Genomic DNA, 20,930 nt, shown 5'->3' with positions numbered 1-20,930 from the left:
ATGAAATATTTAGATAAAAAAAATTTAAATGGTGATAAATCACACTTTACTCACTCAACTTATATATCAAATACATATGAGAGAATCCATTTCCAGGGAGAAGGGAATGATTTGCACATGGATGAGTTTGAGTGGAAAGGAGAAAGCCATATATATATATATATATATATATATATATACTCGACCAACTAGGTTACGGTGGATTGGTGGTCCATGTTAGACGCAGTAAAACGTCAAAATCTGTTTAATGAGAAGAACAAAAATGTACCATCTTGTTAGAAATTGTTGGTGGTTATGTACTATATGTATTGGCAAAAAATAAAATAAGATAAAAAACTTTGTTGAAAAAGTAACCGGTCTCCCCTCATACAGTTCAGTGAAGACAGAACCGTAGCATGTCTTGGAAGCTTATTTATGGTTTTTAGCTGTATTCTTTGCAAAGAAGAGAGAGTGAAAAAACTTGAATAAAGTTTTATGCCTCTGTTCTAGAAATGGAAAAGAGTCGAACTACTGAATCATTGATGGAACTGCATGAAAGATCCGTATTATATATTGACTCTGTCTTATCATCCCGTCTCAATAAAAAAATTCTTTGTATTGAAATGAAATACTCATCTCTAGGAAATGCACAAAATGCTTTTCCTTTTTGAAAGAATTTAATATAGGTGTGAAAGTAAAAGTGTATTTAGTTAAGTGCATAGTTAACTCCATCAAGAATTTGAACCACTTTTTTTACCATCTGCGATTGCAAAATGGTATTTTGGTCCATACATGTTAGCTCCAGAAACTGAGTCAGTATGTCCCCATCTAGTATCTTGGGTACTCCAACCTAATTCAAAATAGATGTAGTTTAAAAAATTATTATGCAATATTTATATAAAAAAAAATCTCGAAAAAATTCAATAATGAAAAGTAGTGAGCATTGAATGCCAAATTTAGACTAAATTCAGTTCTTACTGGATTTTCGCGACTCCGAAACTCATCATGATCATTTCCAAGAATAGGTGCAGTCAAATTATGGACAACAAGTTTTGCTTGCGCAGCTTCTAAGAGCTTATATTCTTCCCTTCATACAATCAAACATGTAAAGATTCGAAGCCCCAACAAAAACAAAAAGAATTAAGGATGTGTCTGAGGATTTTGGATAGCTATAACTCTATTTTGGTATTTGAGATTTAAAAAAGATTAAAAGAATAACATGATAGATGATCATATAACACATTTCACTCACACTTTAATTTATTTTTAAAGTATTTTATAGCTTCCTTAATTTAGAAAAGAAAAATAAGTCAGTCTTTCCAAAATTCTTCGCCAAAGAATACCATAAAGAACCGGGGCATCAGCCTAACCTAGTTATCATCAATTCATTGACAACTGAAGATTGTGTACTTTGGTACAGTCTAAATATTTCAAGATAACACTTTTAACATAAGAAGTTACAATTTGACTTTTGTTAGCCAACCCAAGAAAAGCATTGTGCAGTTCATCAATATGGAAATGGTTTTCTTTTTTGACAGATTCATCTCATAAATGTCTTGTCCAATTTATGTCGAATAGTTTTTGTCATAATCTATCAAAGTAGACAAACCAACCCGAGTTCATAACCAAAATGATAATAAATTTTATGAGATTGACAACAAGACTTCAACTTCCATAAATGGGAAATATTTTTCCAGGCAATGGCAAATGAACTGTCCAAAAAAAAATTTCCACCTTGATATTTTGAGAATTGCTGTCATAAATATAATGGTACCTTGACAAAGGGAAGAAGATCATTATGTTTCCTGAGAGAGTACTAGCAATAACAGCATTTTGTAGTGAGTCAACATTTGTATTGGGGACCATGTCACCTAGCACTGCAATGAAAAACAAGAACTACATTACCAAAAAATTCATCTAAATTACTATAGAAACAAACTGATAAATTAAATTGCTCTAGGAAACTTTTAAGGACATACCTTCTGGATACTCATAACTACCTCACCCATGAAATAAGCACAGCTTAGTCTCAAATTGAATTCTGTACATGTAGACCCTGATGATGCAGGTGACCAAATAACAAAATATGGTTAGATTTATGTTTTCATGGAGAACAAAAAGTTGTAATCTAGCAAGAAACTTCTTTGAAAATCCTATGTGCAGCCTATAGTAACTTCTTGCTTCTCTAGATTAGAAAGTGGCAAATACAAATTAAGTTACACAAAAGCATTAGTTCAGGCTTACCTTCCAAATGATCTGAACACAAAAGCTGTATTATCATCCATGAGAGTACAATCAGCTACTAACCTCTGTGATGGGTCACCGGAGAAAAATGACAATTTTTGTGCATCCTAGCGTAGAAGATACAAATTAAACTAGTTCAGAAATGAATTTTCTTATAAACATTAAGGTCATTATAGAGGAATGGAGGGCAAACATGCAACAAACTGTGCCGCTAACTCTTTTTGGATGGCAAAACTAATCCTCTTAAACGCAACATCCATGGACTTAGGGTACATAACATTGCCATACATTACCCTTTGACCCAGGGGACAAACGTGCAGATCATTAATACAAAATTTCTCTCCAATCTTGTTGTCCTTTAAATTTTTAGTTCAATAAATAAAAATACAAGAGGCACATCAACACTCACCTCGTCGTAAGAAAAGAAAATGATACCATCACGACCATCACCAACTGCAATTCTAGAACAATGTGCTGTCAAAGATTTTATGATGAAACGTGTCCTTTCAGTAGCATACTTTATCACTTTAACTCTCCCAATCAAAGTAGTGTCATATTCTAAAGCACAGACATAGAACTGAATAACAAGAAAATAATTAAATGAGAAAACAGTAACCAAATGTAGTTTTCTTATGCGAAGAGGTAAACATACAAGGTTTATCCAACTTACAGTATTTCCTGAAGATGCTAAGAAGTAGTGATCAAGATAAGGACAGATAGCAAGTGGAATTCCATTCCATATAGTTGCACAAACCACTCAGAACTGCCACGTTTCATTTTTATTACCAAGTTTGATGCCATCCAAACTATTGTTATCAGGGATACTGCTGAGGCTACAACTTGATAGTGGTTCAAGATAATGTACAACTAATTCGTGGAAAGGTGAAGTTTTTTGAGATAATGATGCTGACTTCGAAGAAAGACTAGTTCCAACCACAATCACCAGCTTACTTCCAAACTTGACTAGTTCCATTGATTTTACTTCTCCATGTTCAAGTTCAAAAGACGCCAGTACTGACCCACTTAGTGGATCCACACAACATATGTCAGACGAATATGTACCATGATTCAGTTCAGTCCTCATTACAAGCAACATCCCACTTTCATTGTGATACAGAACCTTCCGTGGAGTTCCCTCTAAATGAAACTTCTGCATATTAAGTCTCTTATTGGGGAACATCTCCACCTAAAGTATCAAATGATAAATAGTGTAAGTCAAGATAGTAACAAGTAGCAGCACATACAAAAAGACACACGTACAACGCGGAATCAGGAATGAAAACATGGCTGTTTTCTAGTGAGGGAAAAGTTTAAAAGATAGAAAATAAAACAGTTTTATCAACAACACTATATTATGTCTCAAGCATCTCATGAGTTAATCAATTGACAGTAACGTGGAAGCAGCGATGTTGTAGTGTGTGATTTTCTTACCAGATGTAAGCTGTTTTCTGCAACAAGTAATATTCCTTGCGGACACTCACTAGTGCAAATAGGAGTTAAATGTGACGAAGATTGAACATTGATAGAAGTATAGGAAAGGCCTTGTCTTGCAGTATGCAATAACCAAGGCTTATCACTCAATGCGATTATATCAGCGTCAAGGGTGTCATCCAAGGGCACCAAGAAAACTGGATTAATGCCAATGTGACGAATGGTAATCAATTGAAGCACGGAAGGAAGGTCATTTAATTTTTCAAAAGCTTTAGTCGTAGAGTGAAACAATTCTGATGGCCACTCAAAGCGAAGAAGCATTCCGTTCTTCAATCCAGCAAGAACATAATACTTACCAACAAATACAAGGTGTACATCTTGAGGTATACAAATTGCATTATTTAATGAAATTGTCGCATGAGCAATAATTATAACTTCTCCATCTGGAGCAAAAGACCAAAGTTCCACAGAAGGCCTATGTGTGCCAATAACAAAGCTATTATTTTCTAAAATAGATGAATTTGACTGTTTTTCTCCTATATTTTGTCTGGCGATGGAAATGCATGATATTTCATTCTGAAATTTCAAATGTTTCATTTCAAATACTTCATATTCATAAGCTGATAGATATGTAACCCCGAGGATAAACAAAGAGCACGGGTTAGTGGTTGACACAACTATGAAATTATGCCCAACTGCCCCCAAACTGATATTCATATTGCGTGGATGCCAAAATGTGCAATTGGGAGAGGACAAAGGGGTGCCTTCATGATGAGCAGAATTAGTAGGCAAACAAAGTTTAACAGAATTTTGTAGATCTGAACAAGCAAACTATCCATTACAAGGCCACATGCCAAAGTACAGACATTAGGTTGGAAACCAACCGAAGCAGTCACATCTTTAAAACTTAAACTAACCGGAAATACTCTGGTCTCCGAAACAAATGATAGAACAATAAAAGAATGATAAGAATCAGTAACTTTCATCAGGACAGCCCAAGTACTGACTACCTCTTCATATATATAACCAACCCTGCATTGCTTTTCCACACTAATACCACTTTGAATAATCCTTAATGACCCCTCAGGTGCCACACCACAGCAAGCAAACATTTGGCCATGCTCCTCTTCATGCGCCACATCCAATATTGGTGCCATGTTCAGAATAGAGTCTGTAAAGCATAGCCTTCCATCTTCCAATTTCAGGACAACACCATCCCCCATTTCTACAATTGCTACTAGATATCCGCCTTTAACCCACAACAATTCTTTACAAGGTAGACCTTTATAGAGACAGTCAGATTGTTTGACTTTAGGGGCATCAGAATCAAAACAAACTTCAATCATAAAAAATTCCCCAGTATCTACACAAAAGATCATCCTAGGAACTTCATTATTGCCATGTTCCCAACTCCAAGAGCATATATACTTGCGACCCAAATTAGTATCACCATTGTCATCGTCTTTACGCACAGGATGATAATTAGCCGCCTGTCACAAAAAACATGCAGCAACATGATAGATAATAAGCCTTTAGTTCAATTCATTGTGTGTTAGTTAGTTAGTTAAAGGGGTTAGAGTTAGTGAGTTAGTTTAAAAGTAACCAAGGCTTGTGAGAGAAAGGTATTCTCAAAATCATCTTATCATTGAATTCATAGTTCGACTCATTGATCAGAGTATTCAGAATAATAACAGGGTTTCAGACACTACACTACCTTTTTATTCAATGTTGCGTCTTTCCTAGTTCCTCTAATACACAAGTCTTCCACGGCAACGGGAAAAGAATTCAAGCTAGTCCTATACACAAAAAATGGATTGCAAGGATCTCTAAAGTTCATTAAGAGACCATCACCAGCCTAAACAAAAATGCAAGTCCCTTTGAGTTGGGAACTTCAACAATGTTATGTGCTAGAGGCCCATCTTCAACATACTGAGAAACAACAGTTGTTGTCTGTGATTTAACATTCCATTCCAATAATAGCAATTCATTTAGAGTTTCTCCCCTCCTGTAGGACATAGGAAAGAAGTATGATTTTCGGGAAGCATGCATCACAACAAGGACGTTAGAAACAGAAGCTAGTTTACAAGATAGAATTACCTCAAGACTTAGAATAAACTCTTGACAATGGTCAAATAAGTGAATCATCATACCTATGTAGAATAATTGCTACTAATAGAGGATTCTTCGCCGTGCTTGTTTGTCTGGAATCTAGTGAAATAAAGCACATACTCCAAATAGTACCACAGATGCTGGTACTCTTCATGTTTATGGAAGCACTTTCTGTCTCTCCACTATCAAAAGGATGTATTATTTTCTGGAGTTGAGCAGAAAAGATAACATAAGTATATTTCTTCAAAAAAAAAAGCATAAACTAATGAAAAGTAAGAAAAAAATAGTATATAGTCAATACTATTACTGCTACAGGTGTAGCAAATCATGGGAAAGTAAAACAAAGGTCAACACTTTTTATAAAAAAAATCATTAGCTGAACCATAAAGATAACCACAAAAATGGTGTCCTATATGCATGTTTAGTTTCCTAACCCTTGTCCTATACCACTAGAAACAATCATATCTTACTGATATATGCATATTTCAAACACACACCAACATGCCACCTTTTTAAAGTGCATAACGGTGTAGTAGTTTGGACCTTATCAATGATATCATTGTCACTCATTGACACAGAAAATAGAGCTAGTTGATCTTCATATTCACTAGCTGCAATAAAACAACCACTGCAATAAAACACACATATGAGAGATAACAAGAAAGATAATATGAATGTTTTCCAAGAAACTCTTTTGACTAGAAAAAGAAGCATCACCTGGAATCAACGGCTAGTATACAAAAGTTTCTCGTTATTCCAAGATTAGATAGCTGAACATGTGTTAATGGAAAAAACCTACAGCATTCTTAAAGTAAAACAAGAAAGCTTAGTAGAGATATATCTTAATGCACCAAATTGGAAATACACCATGAATGTTACCAAATATCGGTTCATAAAGAGTAAAAAAGAAAGGGAACCTGTTCATTTCATTGCAAAATGCGAGCACCGACAGGTTCCCAGAATCAGATATAGCAACCAAAAGGTCTTTGCCACACATCTACAAAACAAATGAAAGGGGCTAAATAAAATCCAAATTTCAATCTATCTATTTACCTTAAGACAATTTTTTTTTTTCCAAATAACACATGACAAATATTATACCTCATTGCTCCCTCATATTTATACTAGTTGAAAAACAAAAACATTCAGAACTCTCAACAACAAACAACTAACTTCATTGGAAACACACACTTGTTGACAAAGACAATGAAGCAACTACTCTTTCCATTTCTAAATGAGTGTCGTGTTTTCAAGCCACAATTGATTTAGTTTTTCCAATTTTACCTCAAATGAATACTTGTACAAATTCTTGGGTGGACACAAGAATTTGGACCCTCCATTTGGTCAGACACAAAAAAGTACACATGCTATAATCATTTGAAAATTAATGATTATTTAACTATTTTTTCTACTTTTTTCTTTTTGTCTGTGTGACCAAACAGAGTGTTCAAATCCTTGTGTCCAATTGCTCTACTTGTACACTACTCTCTAATCATTATATTCCACCATATATGTACTTGCAGAAGTACAATGAGTGATCTTAGGGTTTAGTATCGTAATCTAGGGTTTAGACTGTTTATCAGATGCCTCGAGAATGATCCCAAGAGTGGTATTTATGGCCCTTTTGTGGACTTGTTTTAGCGCGACTTAAGCCCTAAGCAAGCTGGGCTTTAAGTCTTTTTACTCGGTTCTGGATGCTTCCAGAAGTTGGCTAAGGCGACGCCCCAGGAAGGGCGTGTCTAGGCTTCAAGAGCCCTTCTAGAGGGTGCCTGAGCATTTCTAGAGGGTTTTTAGGCCCTTAGGAATATATTGACGGTCTAATATATTTGTGGTAATAATTAAGCTCAATATATGCGGAAAATTGTTATACTCATTCATTTATTAATTTTCAATATTTGTGTTACATTCTCAATAACACCGACACTCTCATGGAACACTGGTATGATATCCAACAAGACACACCACATGTGATTACATCCAATTAATTCATTTTTTTTTTCAAATTTTTAATCGTGGGTCCGTGTCCGTGTCTCTTTTTCATACTAAACAAGGAGAGTAGCACACCTGTTGATCGTCGGAACGAAAATTTTCATTACACGGCAACAAAGCAAGATCTTTGATGATGCCAAAAACAGGCTGATCACAAACAGATTGTAAATTGCCATAATCATCATCATGAATGACAAGCAATTCTATAGATGTCTCCTGCAAAAGCAATGATAAAAACTCATCCAGTTCAAAAAAATGAATGTGCTAAAAGAGCGAAAAGGAAAAAGATATATAAACCTTGCCGAAAACAATGTCCATGGAAGATGGAGAGCGGAAGTGACCATAGAGGACTTGAAGAATGGCGGTTCCTTGGAGGATACATTTGGAGAGATAATAGCAGGAAGTGGATGACGGTGAAGATGAAGAAGGAACCGTCGTTGTTAGTTTGGGTGAAAGATAATGTCACGACCATTTCACAAACCTTGATTTTAGTAATAATCTTCCCTAATATACACCCATGCCCCCCCTTTTTTTCCGGCCATGAAACAACTGTGTTGGCTGAATGGTTATCGTGATAAGTTGGGGACAAAATTTCTCTTGACATATAGCATAGTTCTATTTTTTGAAATTTCAGATTATAAAATCCAGAAAAAACTATCACCCATTTTTTTCATTCTTTTTTTTTTTTTTTTAAGAAATCAAAATGAAATATAATATAAACGACAACCAATCTTCACGGCACAAGGTGTACCATTGAAGACCGCTCAAAAATTACAAACAAGTTCAAACAGAGCAATCAAAAATCAACCAATGCCCGCACAAAGGAACAGGGTCTGGCACCAATCATAAAAACAATAAGGAAATACAGTAAATTTAGCCTTAAACCACCAAAAAGAGAGAAGTTTAATAGTCTCCAACATTTGATAATGAGAACGTTCTTGACCATGAAAAATCATGTCATTCCTTTCTTTCCATAACTCCCATACAGTTGCAAACCAAATCAAATGCATAAGTGAGCATCTTGATTTTCCGTAACCTGAAGAAGTGCCAAATTGATGAAAATGATCCACAATGTTACCCGGATCCGCAGAATAAACACCAAGCCAATTCTGAATAATTAAGCTGCCAAATATGACCAAAAAGAGTACAAGATAAAAACAAATGAGTCTCGGACTCCTGTTGACCGCAACCACTAATACATGGTTGAGCCTCAGGAGGAATAATGCCTCGACGAAACAGATTTGTTTTAGAAGGAAATCTATGCCGAAAAAGACGCCAAGCAAACACCGACACCTTCACCGGGACATCCTTTCTCCATAAGAGAGCCGCTAGAACATTATTAGTGGGAGGCGTCCTATCAATGATCGTACGATAGGCCCCACTAACCATATACCCCTCCACAGGATCAGGAGTCCACGTCCAGACATCTTCAGTATCAACCTGCAGCAAAACCGTCAACAATAAACTCCTACACTCCACTACCATCTCCTCCTCCCAGTTCCACATTCTCCACCTCCACTTTCACGCCTCCCCTCCAACCTCCCACCCCCAACTGAACATTTGAGCAACAGTAGCCAATTTATTTTCAGACAAATCATATAAACGACTAAACCTGACTCAAAAAGGAACATCACCAACCCACCTATCCAACCAAAATAAAGTGTCAGCATCGTTTCCAACATGTATGCTTAAGTTTTCCGGAAACCAACTACCCAACACAGTCGCATCACCATCCCGGATGCTAGCTATATCCCTCCACCACACTGACCCATTCCTATCACCACGCTTCAACCCCCCCCCCCCCCCCCCCCCCCCAAGGCCCTCCCTATTTACCAACATCCTCCAACACCACTTACCTAACAAAGACAAGTTAAACTCTCTAATTCTCCTGACCCCCAAACCACCAACCTCCCTGTCCAAACAGAAAGACTCCCAATCGATCCAAGAAATCTTCCTATTATCCTCACACTCACCCCAAAAAAAACAAATAAAAAGAGATTCAATAGAGGCGATGATACTTGAGGGAGCTTTGAAGAAGGAAAGAGCATAGACAGGAAGCGAGGTCAGGACCGACTTCAGGAGAACAAGACGACCACCAAAAGAAAGATGTCTGCTTTTCCAACCGGACAGGCGAGATTTAATACGGTTGACAACAGGTTCCCAAAAATTAAGCCGACGAGGGTCGCCAACAGGAAGCCCCATATATAAAATAGGCAAGGTACCCACTCTACATCTCAAAACTGCCGCCGCTTCAAGTAACCAAGACTGAGTAACATTCACACAAACAAGCTCACTTTTATTGAAATTAAGTTTTAAACCTGACATAGCTGCAAAAAGGTGTAGAACTGCTCTCATGGCCCGAACATTAGCCCAACTTTTTTCACCTAAAATAAGAGTATCATCCGCAATAGAAAACCCTCTGCCGCCAATAGAAACAAAAAAGGAGAAAGGGGATCCCCTTGGCGAAGGCCGCGAGCTAAAGAGAATTCTTCCGTTAGACTACCATTAACCAGAACTGCCGCTGAGGCCGTAGTAACACATTCACGCATCCATTTCCTCCACAAAGTCGGAAAAGACATTTTCTCCATAACATCGTCCAAATATTTTCAATCCACAGAATCATATGCCTTTTCGAAATCAACCTTGAACAACAGTAAATCTTTTTTCAATTTTTTCGCCTCATCAACCTTGAACAACAACAAATCTTTTTTCATTCTTTAACAAAAGAAAATACCATTCCAGATTGTAAAATCCGGAAATTCAATGGTATTTTTAGAAAAAATAGGGCGACAATTTTTATCACGAAAGCATCCCGATTGATATGGTATGGACACTCTTGCGTTTTTTTATGTCTCTTTTATCACCACTTTCATCACTGTGCTATTTAGCACTCTTTTTTCTTCTACAACATTCATCAGTAGCGACAAAAATGGCCTCTTCACCAACTTTTCATCACAAAGTTTACAATCAAGTGCCACAGTCCCAACCAATCATGGTAGAATAGTTGTGTCTAGTTCAGAAGAGTTTCAATTGATATTAGAAGCGGTGCTGGACTTGTGGCTCTATTATTTTATAGAGTAAAGATATTTGAATAATTATTTGGTACAATCTATTTGACAATCTTCCTTTTCTCTCTTTTCATTGGTCAAAAACAACGGAGAGAGAAAAATGAAGAGAGAGAGAGTAAGAATAGAATATGAGTATGAGAGAAAAAGTTGTCTAAAAATTATCACAAAATAGTTGTACAAATATCATTTCTCTATTTTATAATACTTTAAGAAAAAAAAGTATGAAAATAAGCATATGTCTTCGTGACATATAGCATCACTCAATTAGGATATGAGAGATTGGTTATTGTTGCAACGATAGAAATCTTTGTTCCGAATTCCAAGTAATCATTCACCTATCAATTTTGGTTAAGGATGACAACAATTGATTTTCTAAAGTTAATTTCAAATTAAATGTAAAATAATTTATGTTTGTATATATTTAAGTAAAAGTAGGTTGAATAATAAATTTGATTGTAAAGATCAGTTTTACAATGAAAAAACACTAATTTTTAACTAAAAGTTAGAATCAAGCAAGATCAATTATATTCAAATTAATTAATGAAAAAATAAAAAACAAAAGTCATGGGATATAAACTAAACCAAATTAAATAAAAAAATATGAAAAATAATAAGATAATTAACAAATTTCATCACGACGTCATTCTTGTACTCTTCAACTAAGTCATTTTTTGTTAGTGCATCATTTTAAGAATGCATATCAAATGTATTTTAAGAACCATGCAATCTTAGTTTAAAAAATTAAATATTTTCTAAATATAAGGTAGTTTAAGTGTATATCCATTGCATATTTATATTAGGGTTGAATATGTTTTTGACCACTATAAAATTCGGAAGTTTTAAGTTTAATTTTTTACTTAATTTTAATAGTTTTTTAGTCCCTACAAAAAGATTACTTATAATTATAGTCCCTGCAAATTATGTATAGTTATCCTCAAATTTTTAAATTTTTTAACGATTTTTATAAGACAAGTTTATAACACTACAAAAGATTCATTTACTAAAACTTAGACTTTTTAACATGAAATGAATTTAATATAAAAATTTTAAATAAAAAGTTCATGATAAAATTAACAAAAATATGGACGTAGAAATTAAATTTTTAGATAATTTTTTACGAAAGAACTTTAGTAATATTCTTAACAAGGTAATTCAGCCGTTAAAGTAGCTTATGTGTTGTCAACAATAAACTAATTTATAATTTGGAGGGTCAATTTTGACATAAAAATCACCCCTCCGAATTGCATTTCTTTTATCCTAATTGAATAAGTGATTTCACATATTTTCTGTTTTCTTTCGTTTGTTTTTGTGATTTCGTCGTCTTTGAACGACTTTGTTTGTTTGATTTCCCGTCTTTGTGCGGTGTGTTTTTTATTTCCCGTCTTAGTGCGGTGTTTATTTGATTCAGGTTGAAAGATTAGCTTTGAGCAAGTGCAGATCCGATCAATGACAATGACTTTGACGTTGTCAACGTTGCAGATCCGGAGACATGAGTATTCCGGAGACAAAAATATAGTCATATTTGTAGGCATAGAGATACTTTGCCGGTTTATGCTATTAACATGGATATTTTGAGTTTGTTCACAAATTCATCATTTTTGTTTTTAGCAAATTTGGATTTCTATTGTATTGATGTACTCTATCAATTTGAATGAATAAATATCGTTTATTTGCTTACCAATTATACGTTATTTTTTACAAAACTATGCTAACAACAACTTCATTTTATTTTATCTTTCTTCAAAAAAAAAAAAACTTCATTTTATCCTTTGAGTACTCATAATGTTTGTACTATAAGCTATAAGTCGTAAAAAAGCTGTTTATCTGAAAAATCTCGGTTGAAATGAGTGTCGACATAATGGGGGCACAATAGAAGCGTATATATACAACAACACAAAGCAAACGAAGGATTTAACGCCACAAAATCTGAAATTGGGTATGAAATGCATTCTACCACATGCAGCACCGTCAATTCACCTTTCCACCACCACCTCAATCACCGGAGCAACATTCGGAACTCTAATTTCAGATTACGCGCCAAATCCTCAATCCTCATTCCCAAACAAGACACCAGGCTAAAAGAGCCTTTCTCAGATTCCATCTCTCGCCGCCTCATCCTTCTTCGCCATGCCGAAAGTTCTTGGGAACACCCTTCACTCCGAGGTAAAAAGCCCTTCATTTTTGGGTATTAAAGTTTCAAACTTTATTCAATTACGAACGTTCCCGTTTAAGGAATTTAGTGGAAATTGATACTGGTTATGTTATAGCTTTTAGTTCTAGATAAAAAAAGTACTGAACTTTTTGTTTTGTGCTATTTCGAATGTAGGGTCTGTTTGGATTGTCTTATTTAAGCTTATCTATTTGCATAAGCACTTGTATGAGGGTTTGGTTTAGCTTATGAAAATAACTTATGACATGTCCATAAGCTGTTTTCAACTTATTTCCATAAGTTCTCTATGTTAGCTTATGCAAACGACTTATAGCTTATATGAAACCAGTTTGACTTATTTTTTCTTTTGGTATAGAAATGTTTTATGTATAAGCATTTATATGTTAAGTGCTTAATTAAGTTGTTTATCCAAACGGGTCCTTAAAGTCCCAACCTTTAACACCCATGTTATTAATGCTTATGTTTCTGTTACAACATGTTTTGAAATGAAAAAGTTTTGTTTCTTAGTTTAAATGAAGGAAATGAATTAAAATTTCAAACTTTATTTATTTAGGAATGTTCCGGTTTAAGGATTTGTAGTGGAAATTGAAACATGTTATGTTATGGCTTCTAGTTCCATGTAAAACAAGTAGTGGGTTTCTTGCTTTGTGCTATTTTAAGTGTAGGACCGGTATGGATTGACTTATTTAAGATTATCTATTGAAGCACTTGTATGACTAATTCTGAGAGCTAATGGAGACAAGTTATGACATGTCCATAAGCTGTTTTCAGCTTATTTTCTTAAGTTATCTATGATAGCCTATGAGAAAACAACTTATAGCTTATATAAAACCTATTTGACATTATTTTAACTTTTGTTATAGAAATACTTTATGTATTAGCACTTATTAAGTTGTTTATCCAAACAGGGTCATAAAGTATTAAGTTTTAGCGCCCATGTTAATAATGTTTGTGTTTCTGTCACATGTTTTGACATGAAAATGTATTGTTCGTTTGGTGTAAATGGACGAATTGTTTTTTTGTTTTTGCGTTGTGCAGATCATGACCGGCCTCTGAGTAAGTCAGGGAAGGAAGATGCTGTGAAAGTTTCTCTCAAACTCCAACAGTTGGGTTGGATTCCTGAACTTATACTATCTAGGTAGGGAGTTTTGTGGTGTGAGATTTGTATTGAGTTTGCTGTCTGTCTTTGAGGTTATATGTTGATTTCTGTTGCTTGCGACAGCGATGCGGCCCGGACTAAGGAGACACTCAAGATAATGCAGGAGCAAGTGCAGGAACTACTGGACGCCGAGGTTCATTTTGTTTCTAGTTTCTATTCGATTGCGGCCATGGATGGGCAAACTGCAGATCACCTTCAAAAGGTTATTTGTAAATATTCAAGGGATGAGATGTTAACTGTCATGTGAGTAGCTAAAGATCTTTTCTAGCCTTTTATGATCTTGTCTAAATTCTTTATTATCTCTGTATGAAGGTGAAGGCTGAATGTGTCTTTATGTTCTTCCTTGTTTGAACCCAAACAACCTATGGAAAAACAAAACAATGTGGCTATAATCAATACTTTTTACTTATAATGTTATATTTGCAGAGTGGATTTGCTACTAATCAGAAATCAGATGTTTAAGGTCAAATATGGAAATTTAGTGGAGTTACATTTGACATTTTTATTTTTTTTACTTTTTAGACTCCATCTGTTTTGAACTTTTAGAGGCAGTGTTTTCAACTTTTCAACACTATGGACCGAAATGCAACTCAAAATTTGGTTGAATCTACCATGAAGAACATCCAATGTTTTTAGGTGGTCACTGTATGATGTAATGTGAATTATGAAGCCTATACTTAACGAATCAACGTCCAGCTCGATTTAAATAGTTCTTTATGAGCCCTTTATTCTTTTTCCAACAATATCGTTTTATTTTCTTTTAAAAAAAAGTATTTGATACATAAAAATTACATTAATAAGATTTGATGGATATTTGATATTGGGTGGTCTACAGGTGCATGGGACATAACAGGGGGTGGGAAGAGGCAGCTTCAATGTTTTGTGGGGCATCTGTAGAATTAAAGACATGCAATGCTGCACTGCTTGAAAGTGCTGGGAAATCTTGGAATGAGGTTTTATTTTATTACCTTGCACAACTGTGTACATTAATATCTTATTTCAAATGTCATTTAGTGTGTCTTTTGTGCTATATAATAATGATAACCTCAGTTTATACTTTTATGAAGTTTAGTTTCTCTACTAAAGATCACACAGAAATTGTATGGGCGTCTTCTACAAACTATTTTATGCAAAAACAAATTAACTTCTAATTATAGGAGTTTCGTTTGATATTTTCCAACATGATTATAAATTTATTTTTGGAGAGTTTTTTGTGGAACATGTGTTTGAAGGGTCTGTCTTTGTGCATGTCAGTAAAAATGTTCTCATCTCCCTACAAAACCATGTTTGGAGCGAGTGTATTCTTACTAGCATGATGGTAGGAATGAGTTAGTAGCAGAACTCATAAACCTTGAACATTCTAACTTACCTCAAATTTCACACATCACAATTGGAAAATTCACAAAAGATGATAAAATGATAATAGGAACTCTGTTTGTACTTCTTCTCTTAATTATATTTGTTTACTATAAAGAGAAGAATACTATAAGATAAGAGCATAAGAAGTCCATTCATGACCTTTACATAACTGTTTCAACTTTTAGGATAGTTAGTCCTTCATGGTTTCTAATATTTTTACATGGATGAAATGTTAAACGACTCTTATTGATTAATGAATTGGAAAATTGGTAATAAAATTCTATTTTCATCATAAACGTTATAATGGTTTAGGAATCACCTTATGACCTCTAGCTTCATGTACTCTCAATTGGTTAGTCACACACGGCATTTGTTATTTTTTTAGAAACCTTCTTGTAAAACTTAGTTCCAGTAACTTCAATTACGGCAGGGCATGTCTCTTGCTCGTGGGCATCATTTGCTCTAAACTACTCTATCTCCCTTGTATGATTAGACCCCAAGCCTTGATATTTTGCCTTTTACGCCTAAAATAAAACCTTATTGTAACTGGAACTTTAAACCAGTAGCTATTATGCTTGACACCTACCCCAAGAAATGATATCAATGAGATTTTGCTGATAAATGTATTTTTATAATTGTGGTTCACCTATCAGGATAATAAGATTTGAAACACAGTAGTCACACACCACTACAGTCACCTTTTGATTGAGTGATATTTTAAGGGGAAAAAAACATCTCTTGTAGCATTACAAGGCTTTCATTTAATATTATGTTAGCTTCCAAAAGGAAAAGTATTTGATTTTCAACTGAGAAGAAGTTGTGTATCTAACATAGCATTTTACAGGCATTTGTAGCAGCAGGGTTTGGTGGGTGGAAGCTTCAGGGCATATTAAAACCAAGTAGCTAGCTAGTCAAGATTTTCCATACTGATAATCTTGCCAATAGATGCTCAAAAGATAAAGTTGGAAGCATCGTTGCTTATTTTAGTAATCCAAACCGCATCAGTTTGGTCAGGGCATGGATTGCTCAGAGCTCATGACTAGGGAAAGCATACTAGATGGAAGATGGAAAACGATGTAAAAATGCTCTGTCAGATTCTGTTTAATTTGGCAGTAATGAATTGTTTCTATTGACATTCAATATGAAGCATTGCCGAGAGTAATTTGTTGGATATCAATGCCTGCTTTAGTATAGAATGTAAAGCATATAGGTTCTTTCAATTTAACTCATGCTACTCAGTTGTGTAGTTGTTGCTGTTTAACAGACACACTTTATGTTTCAAAGAAAAAAAGTTACTTGTGAATCATGTAGATTTTACTTGTAACTTTATTCTCCATTTCATCTTTCTTTTCTTCCACCTTGATTATGAAGACTATAAATAATGCCCTGAATGGGTCGGACCAACATGAATTGGGACAAAATTAATTTGGACTTTGTTAAAATAAATTCCTTGTCAGATTTTTTAATTCAAAAAACAGAGATTTTGGCCGTAAAATCATGAATCAAGTGCTGAAATTGGGCCATCTAATTTTTTTTTAAAAAAGTTATATTAAATGAATCACATAGTTTCATACACACTGCTAAGTGTAACCAACAATATTAACAATAAATTGAGCCATTTCAAAATCTTAAAATTGCGAGATCATATACTGCTATCCATAAGTGGATTAGTAATGTAGCATACTATAGTATAATTGTCTAAGAAATTGAGAAAAGTTGCACCAACATGCAAAATTTACATGCACATTCGCACAAGAATCAATGAATGAAGTGTTAATGTTTAATGACAAAGTTACTCGTTTGCACACTAGCAAACAGAAACATTCATATACATACACAGTTTCAAGACAAGTAAACTTTGTGCTAATAAAACAACTCATCAACTCATCCTATCTTTGGTAGTGACAATAATTCAACTGAAAAAAATGAAAGGAAATAAATTAAATGATTGTCAACATAATTATGAATTTCTATAGTAGTAGTTGTTCTCATCCATCCAACTTTGTTATGACTTTAAAAGAAGTCCACTTAAAAGCATAGAGCAGCCATAATTTATGGAGTTTCAAATTTCAATTCTTAATACAGTAGTTGTAGTGCCATCTCATCAATAATTTAAGAGAAATGAAAGCACATTTTGACTTATATCTGGAGACGTTACTTCATCACTAAGCACTTTGCTATATGGTAGCAGAAGAGACTCTTCGGAAGCTTTGATTTCCGAATAGTTGCAAAATGGCATCAATCCAGCAGAGTAATCTTTAAAGGTCCTCCATCAACAAATGACTCAACTACTCGAAGTTCAATTAAGTGTGAGATGGGCTGCTTTTTTATATAGATAAATCATTCTCTCCATTGTTTTAAAACTCCCGATGTGGGACTTTTCTAATATGTTATTTTGTTTGCAATTATCAATCTACATAGCCATTTTGAGAATCATATCAATTGGATTGAAAGGACGATGGAACTCCTCTTCAAAAATGCTCTTATTCCTCCACTTCCACAAGTGCCAACATGTTACCATAAATATAGTTTGCCACACAATCTTGTGTGATGCCATCTTCTCATGTTGAGATTGTCAAAGATCCAATCCCTGCAATTCAAAGAAAAGAAAATAGTAAGTAAAGTTATACTAAGTAAAGTTTAAATAATTAAGATGTTGTGTTGAAGATTTAAATAATTCATTTTATACTAAGTAAAGTTTAAAATTTTCGGATGGTGGTAGAATAAAATTTAAAGATGCCACAACACAGTTTCCACATGAAAATCAGAACAAGAACACTAGTACAGAGATGCAAGCATTCTCTTAAGCAGATGTAAACAAATTAAGCCATCGATTTAATTTCTACTTCACCACTCATCATCTTGTTTTTTAATTTCTTAGGAGTTTGCTCCTTATCACAGCTACAAATCCCGAATCAATTGAGACATAATCAATTCTATTCAAAAACAACAAAACATGTCATAATCAATAATCAATTTTGACCTCTTTAAAATGGAACCAACATACACATAGTTGATCATAGAGACAAATTAATGAAAAGTGAAACCAAAAAAGCATTTTTTATGTGTCGTGTAACTTTTTTGTTTTGTTTTTTTTAATAATCACGTGTCATGTGACTTTAGTCAGAATTAATAAAAAATTATACCCTCAAAGAGCCCTCAAAAACCATAATTAGAGAATAATGCCCACTTTTCATTAACTAATTACTTTAAATGGAAAAATTGACAGCATGACAACTTTGATATTAACAATAACAAATTGTATATGAATGGATGAGAAGTTGGACTTTTTTGTGATAGAACTGACAGAAACACCATCAAAACAGGGTTTTGTGCTATGCCTAATCAATTTTGGTCTAACAAAATGATAGAAGTTAATATATTATGCTCAAGGACACAGCAACAATCATACCAAAAATATGCTCAAGTATAAAAAAATTAATTAATTTCTTAGGAGTTTCCTTTCTTATTGTTAAGAGTTAATTCAGGCAATGAAGAACACATTTTTAAGGTTCTCCATAACGGATTAACTCTCAACAATGAGAAGCAACTTCACACATACAAAGTACCTTGGAAGGTAAGATGGACTGCTTTTTTATAGATAAGTCCTTCTCTATATTGTCTTAAAACTCCCAATGTGGGACTGTTTCCATTCATTCGTTTATAAGCGTAAACATCCATGCGGGGCTATTCTTTATCCTTTTATTTTTCTTAAGGAGATCTTATTAACTATTAATTTAGCTGTTGGGATTATTTACATTTTTATTTTATAGTAATTGCTAATCACATTGATACTATTTCTTACTACACTATGTAACGACTTTCAAATTTTGTTACGAAAAATATGAGTGAATGTGCATTAGGCATAACTGGATCATACCATTGATTCATGTAACTATAACTTATATTATCTTATTAACTATAACCTATATTATTCTTTAACCATATGGAGCAAAACGTTAACATAGTTGATCATAGAAACAAGTTAGTCAAAAGTGAAAGCACAAGCAGACTAACATGAGTGATGCAGAAAAACCAAATCCAAACATTTTGCAATAGATGGAAAATTAATAAATTACAAGAAATACATTGATCGACCTCTCAAAAAATAAAAAGGTCATTGTGATAACTATGTTGAATGTATGAAACAATAATTTCCCTTTACCACTCTGGTTCTTCCTAGTCATTTTGTTTGTGTGCGTTGATGACATGACTTTGGTCATACCAAACAATTCTAGACTTGAGCTGGTGCAGTATTTGTTGCCTGATCATTCACCAAAAGGGATAAACACTTTACAGCTTACTTTACAGCTTCTACAGGATACTGGTTTTCTTGCTAGTAAACCTTCCTCTATTCCTATGGACCCTAACCTCCCTCTAAATGCCACAGATGGTGACCTCTTGGCTGATCGATGCCTTGTTTGGAAACTGATATTGTATCTCACTCTTTCTCGCCAGGATGTTACGGTTAATCGATTGAGGAACAACTCAAACTGAACCTTCACCCATCCCTGACCATATCCTGGAGTCTGAGTATATAGAGGAACAACTGATCAGACTTAGTGATGAGATTCAGGCACTGATTCTTCGCAGAACAGTTCCTGCACCTCCTATTCACTATTATGATCAGTGGATGGATCTACAGAAGAGCTTTGATGAGCTGCTGGATCAGCTTAGAACTAAATGTGTGTCATCTCACTCTGCTATGCTGAAGAAGCTTTTGGATGATATGCATGAAGCAGCTAAGGAGAAAGAGCTGAATTTTGTGCCTCTGCTGGACATCACTCCTTTCTATCCAGAAGAAGAGTACATCACTAGGGCTGCTAGAATTCAGGCTGGATATAAACGAAGAATGAGGGAAAAGGATGAGCTACTTCAGAAAAAGGATGATCAGATCAAGTATCTCTTAGAACAGTTGTATAAGCAAGCCCAACCTTAGTTGCACACCCAACTCTAGCTTGTTTTTTACTTTTGTTCTTCGTAGCTGTGTCCTTGTATCTTAATCTTCTTTATATATATTATCATTGTTTCTGGATCTTGTGCTTTTTCACCTTCAATATGTTTTACAAGCTTTAACTCTGATGATATTTACTGTTTAATGCTGCTTGCTCTGATACTCTTTCTTTTGTTTCTATTCTTTTTGTTGATGACAAAAGGGGGAGTAAATGTATAGTATTTGTTAAGGCACTGAGTCCTACTATAACCTCTTCTAAATTTCTTTTAAATTCTTCTGATTTGATTTTATAAGTATTTTATTGAAATTTAATTAATAAGAATAGAACTTAGGGGGAGCTTACAAACCTCACCTTAAAGATCTATTAGACTCAGGGGGAGCTTACAAACCTCTGTCCCAGTAGTCAACTTATTAATTAGATCAACAACAATTGAACATTTTAAATACTATTGTTTGTCATCATCAAAA

General features: G+C 34.4%; 2 protein-coding genes across 2 annotated transcripts; one reads left to right on the top strand and one right to left on the bottom strand.

The window, feature by feature from the left end:
* Positions 1–673: 673 nt before the first annotated feature.
* On the bottom strand, positions 674–6,786 carry LOC112419329 (pre-mRNA-splicing factor RSE1-like). The gene is given in 16 exon segments (XM_039830950.1): positions 674–829; positions 958–1,066; positions 1,754–1,875; positions 1,919–1,943; positions 1,985–2,035; positions 2,224–2,330; positions 2,633–2,800; positions 2,894–3,409; positions 3,655–4,469; positions 4,472–5,144; positions 5,369–5,508; positions 5,511–5,659; positions 5,805–5,968; positions 6,307–6,391; positions 6,481–6,558; positions 6,681–6,786. Coding segments are annotated over 16 exon segments (3,426 nt in total). The 5' UTR covers positions 6,761–6,786; the 3' UTR covers positions 674–685.
* A 5,833-nt stretch (positions 6,787–12,619) lies between these two features.
* LOC11412316 (uncharacterized protein At3g52155, chloroplastic) lies at positions 12,620–16,818 on the top strand. Its single transcript, XM_003594333.4, has 5 exons — positions 12,620–12,983; positions 14,029–14,128; positions 14,213–14,392; positions 14,985–15,102; positions 16,353–16,818. The coding sequence occupies exons 1-5, from the start codon at positions 12,764–12,766 to the stop codon at positions 16,413–16,415; spliced, it is 681 nt and encodes a 226-aa protein (XP_003594381.1). The 5' UTR covers positions 12,620–12,763; the 3' UTR covers positions 16,416–16,818.
* The last annotated feature ends 4,112 nt before the right edge of the window (positions 16,819–20,930 follow it).

This window comes from Medicago truncatula, chromosome 2 (assembly GCF_003473485.1).
Source record: "Medicago truncatula cultivar Jemalong A17 chromosome 2, MtrunA17r5.0-ANR, whole genome shotgun sequence".
Lineage (NCBI taxonomy): Eukaryota > Viridiplantae > Streptophyta > Magnoliopsida > Fabales > Fabaceae > Medicago > Medicago truncatula.
The sequence above is the reverse complement of the archived record's forward strand: the minus strand, read 5'-3'. Positions and strand labels throughout refer to the sequence as shown.

Bases quoted from the DNA above. Each gene is read 5' to 3' on its own strand.
- LOC11412316 (XM_003594333.4), top strand. From the start codon at position 12,764: ATGCATTCTACCACATGCAGCACCGTCAATTCACCTTTCCACCACCAC. The intron at 12,984-14,028 runs GTAAAAAGCCCT...TGCGTTGTGCAG, and splicing joins GGAACACCCTTCACTCCGAG to ATCATGACCGGCCTCTGAGT. The intron at 14,129-14,212 runs GTAGGGAGTTTT...TGCTTGCGACAG, and splicing joins CCTGAACTTATACTATCTAG to CGATGCGGCCCGGACTAAGG.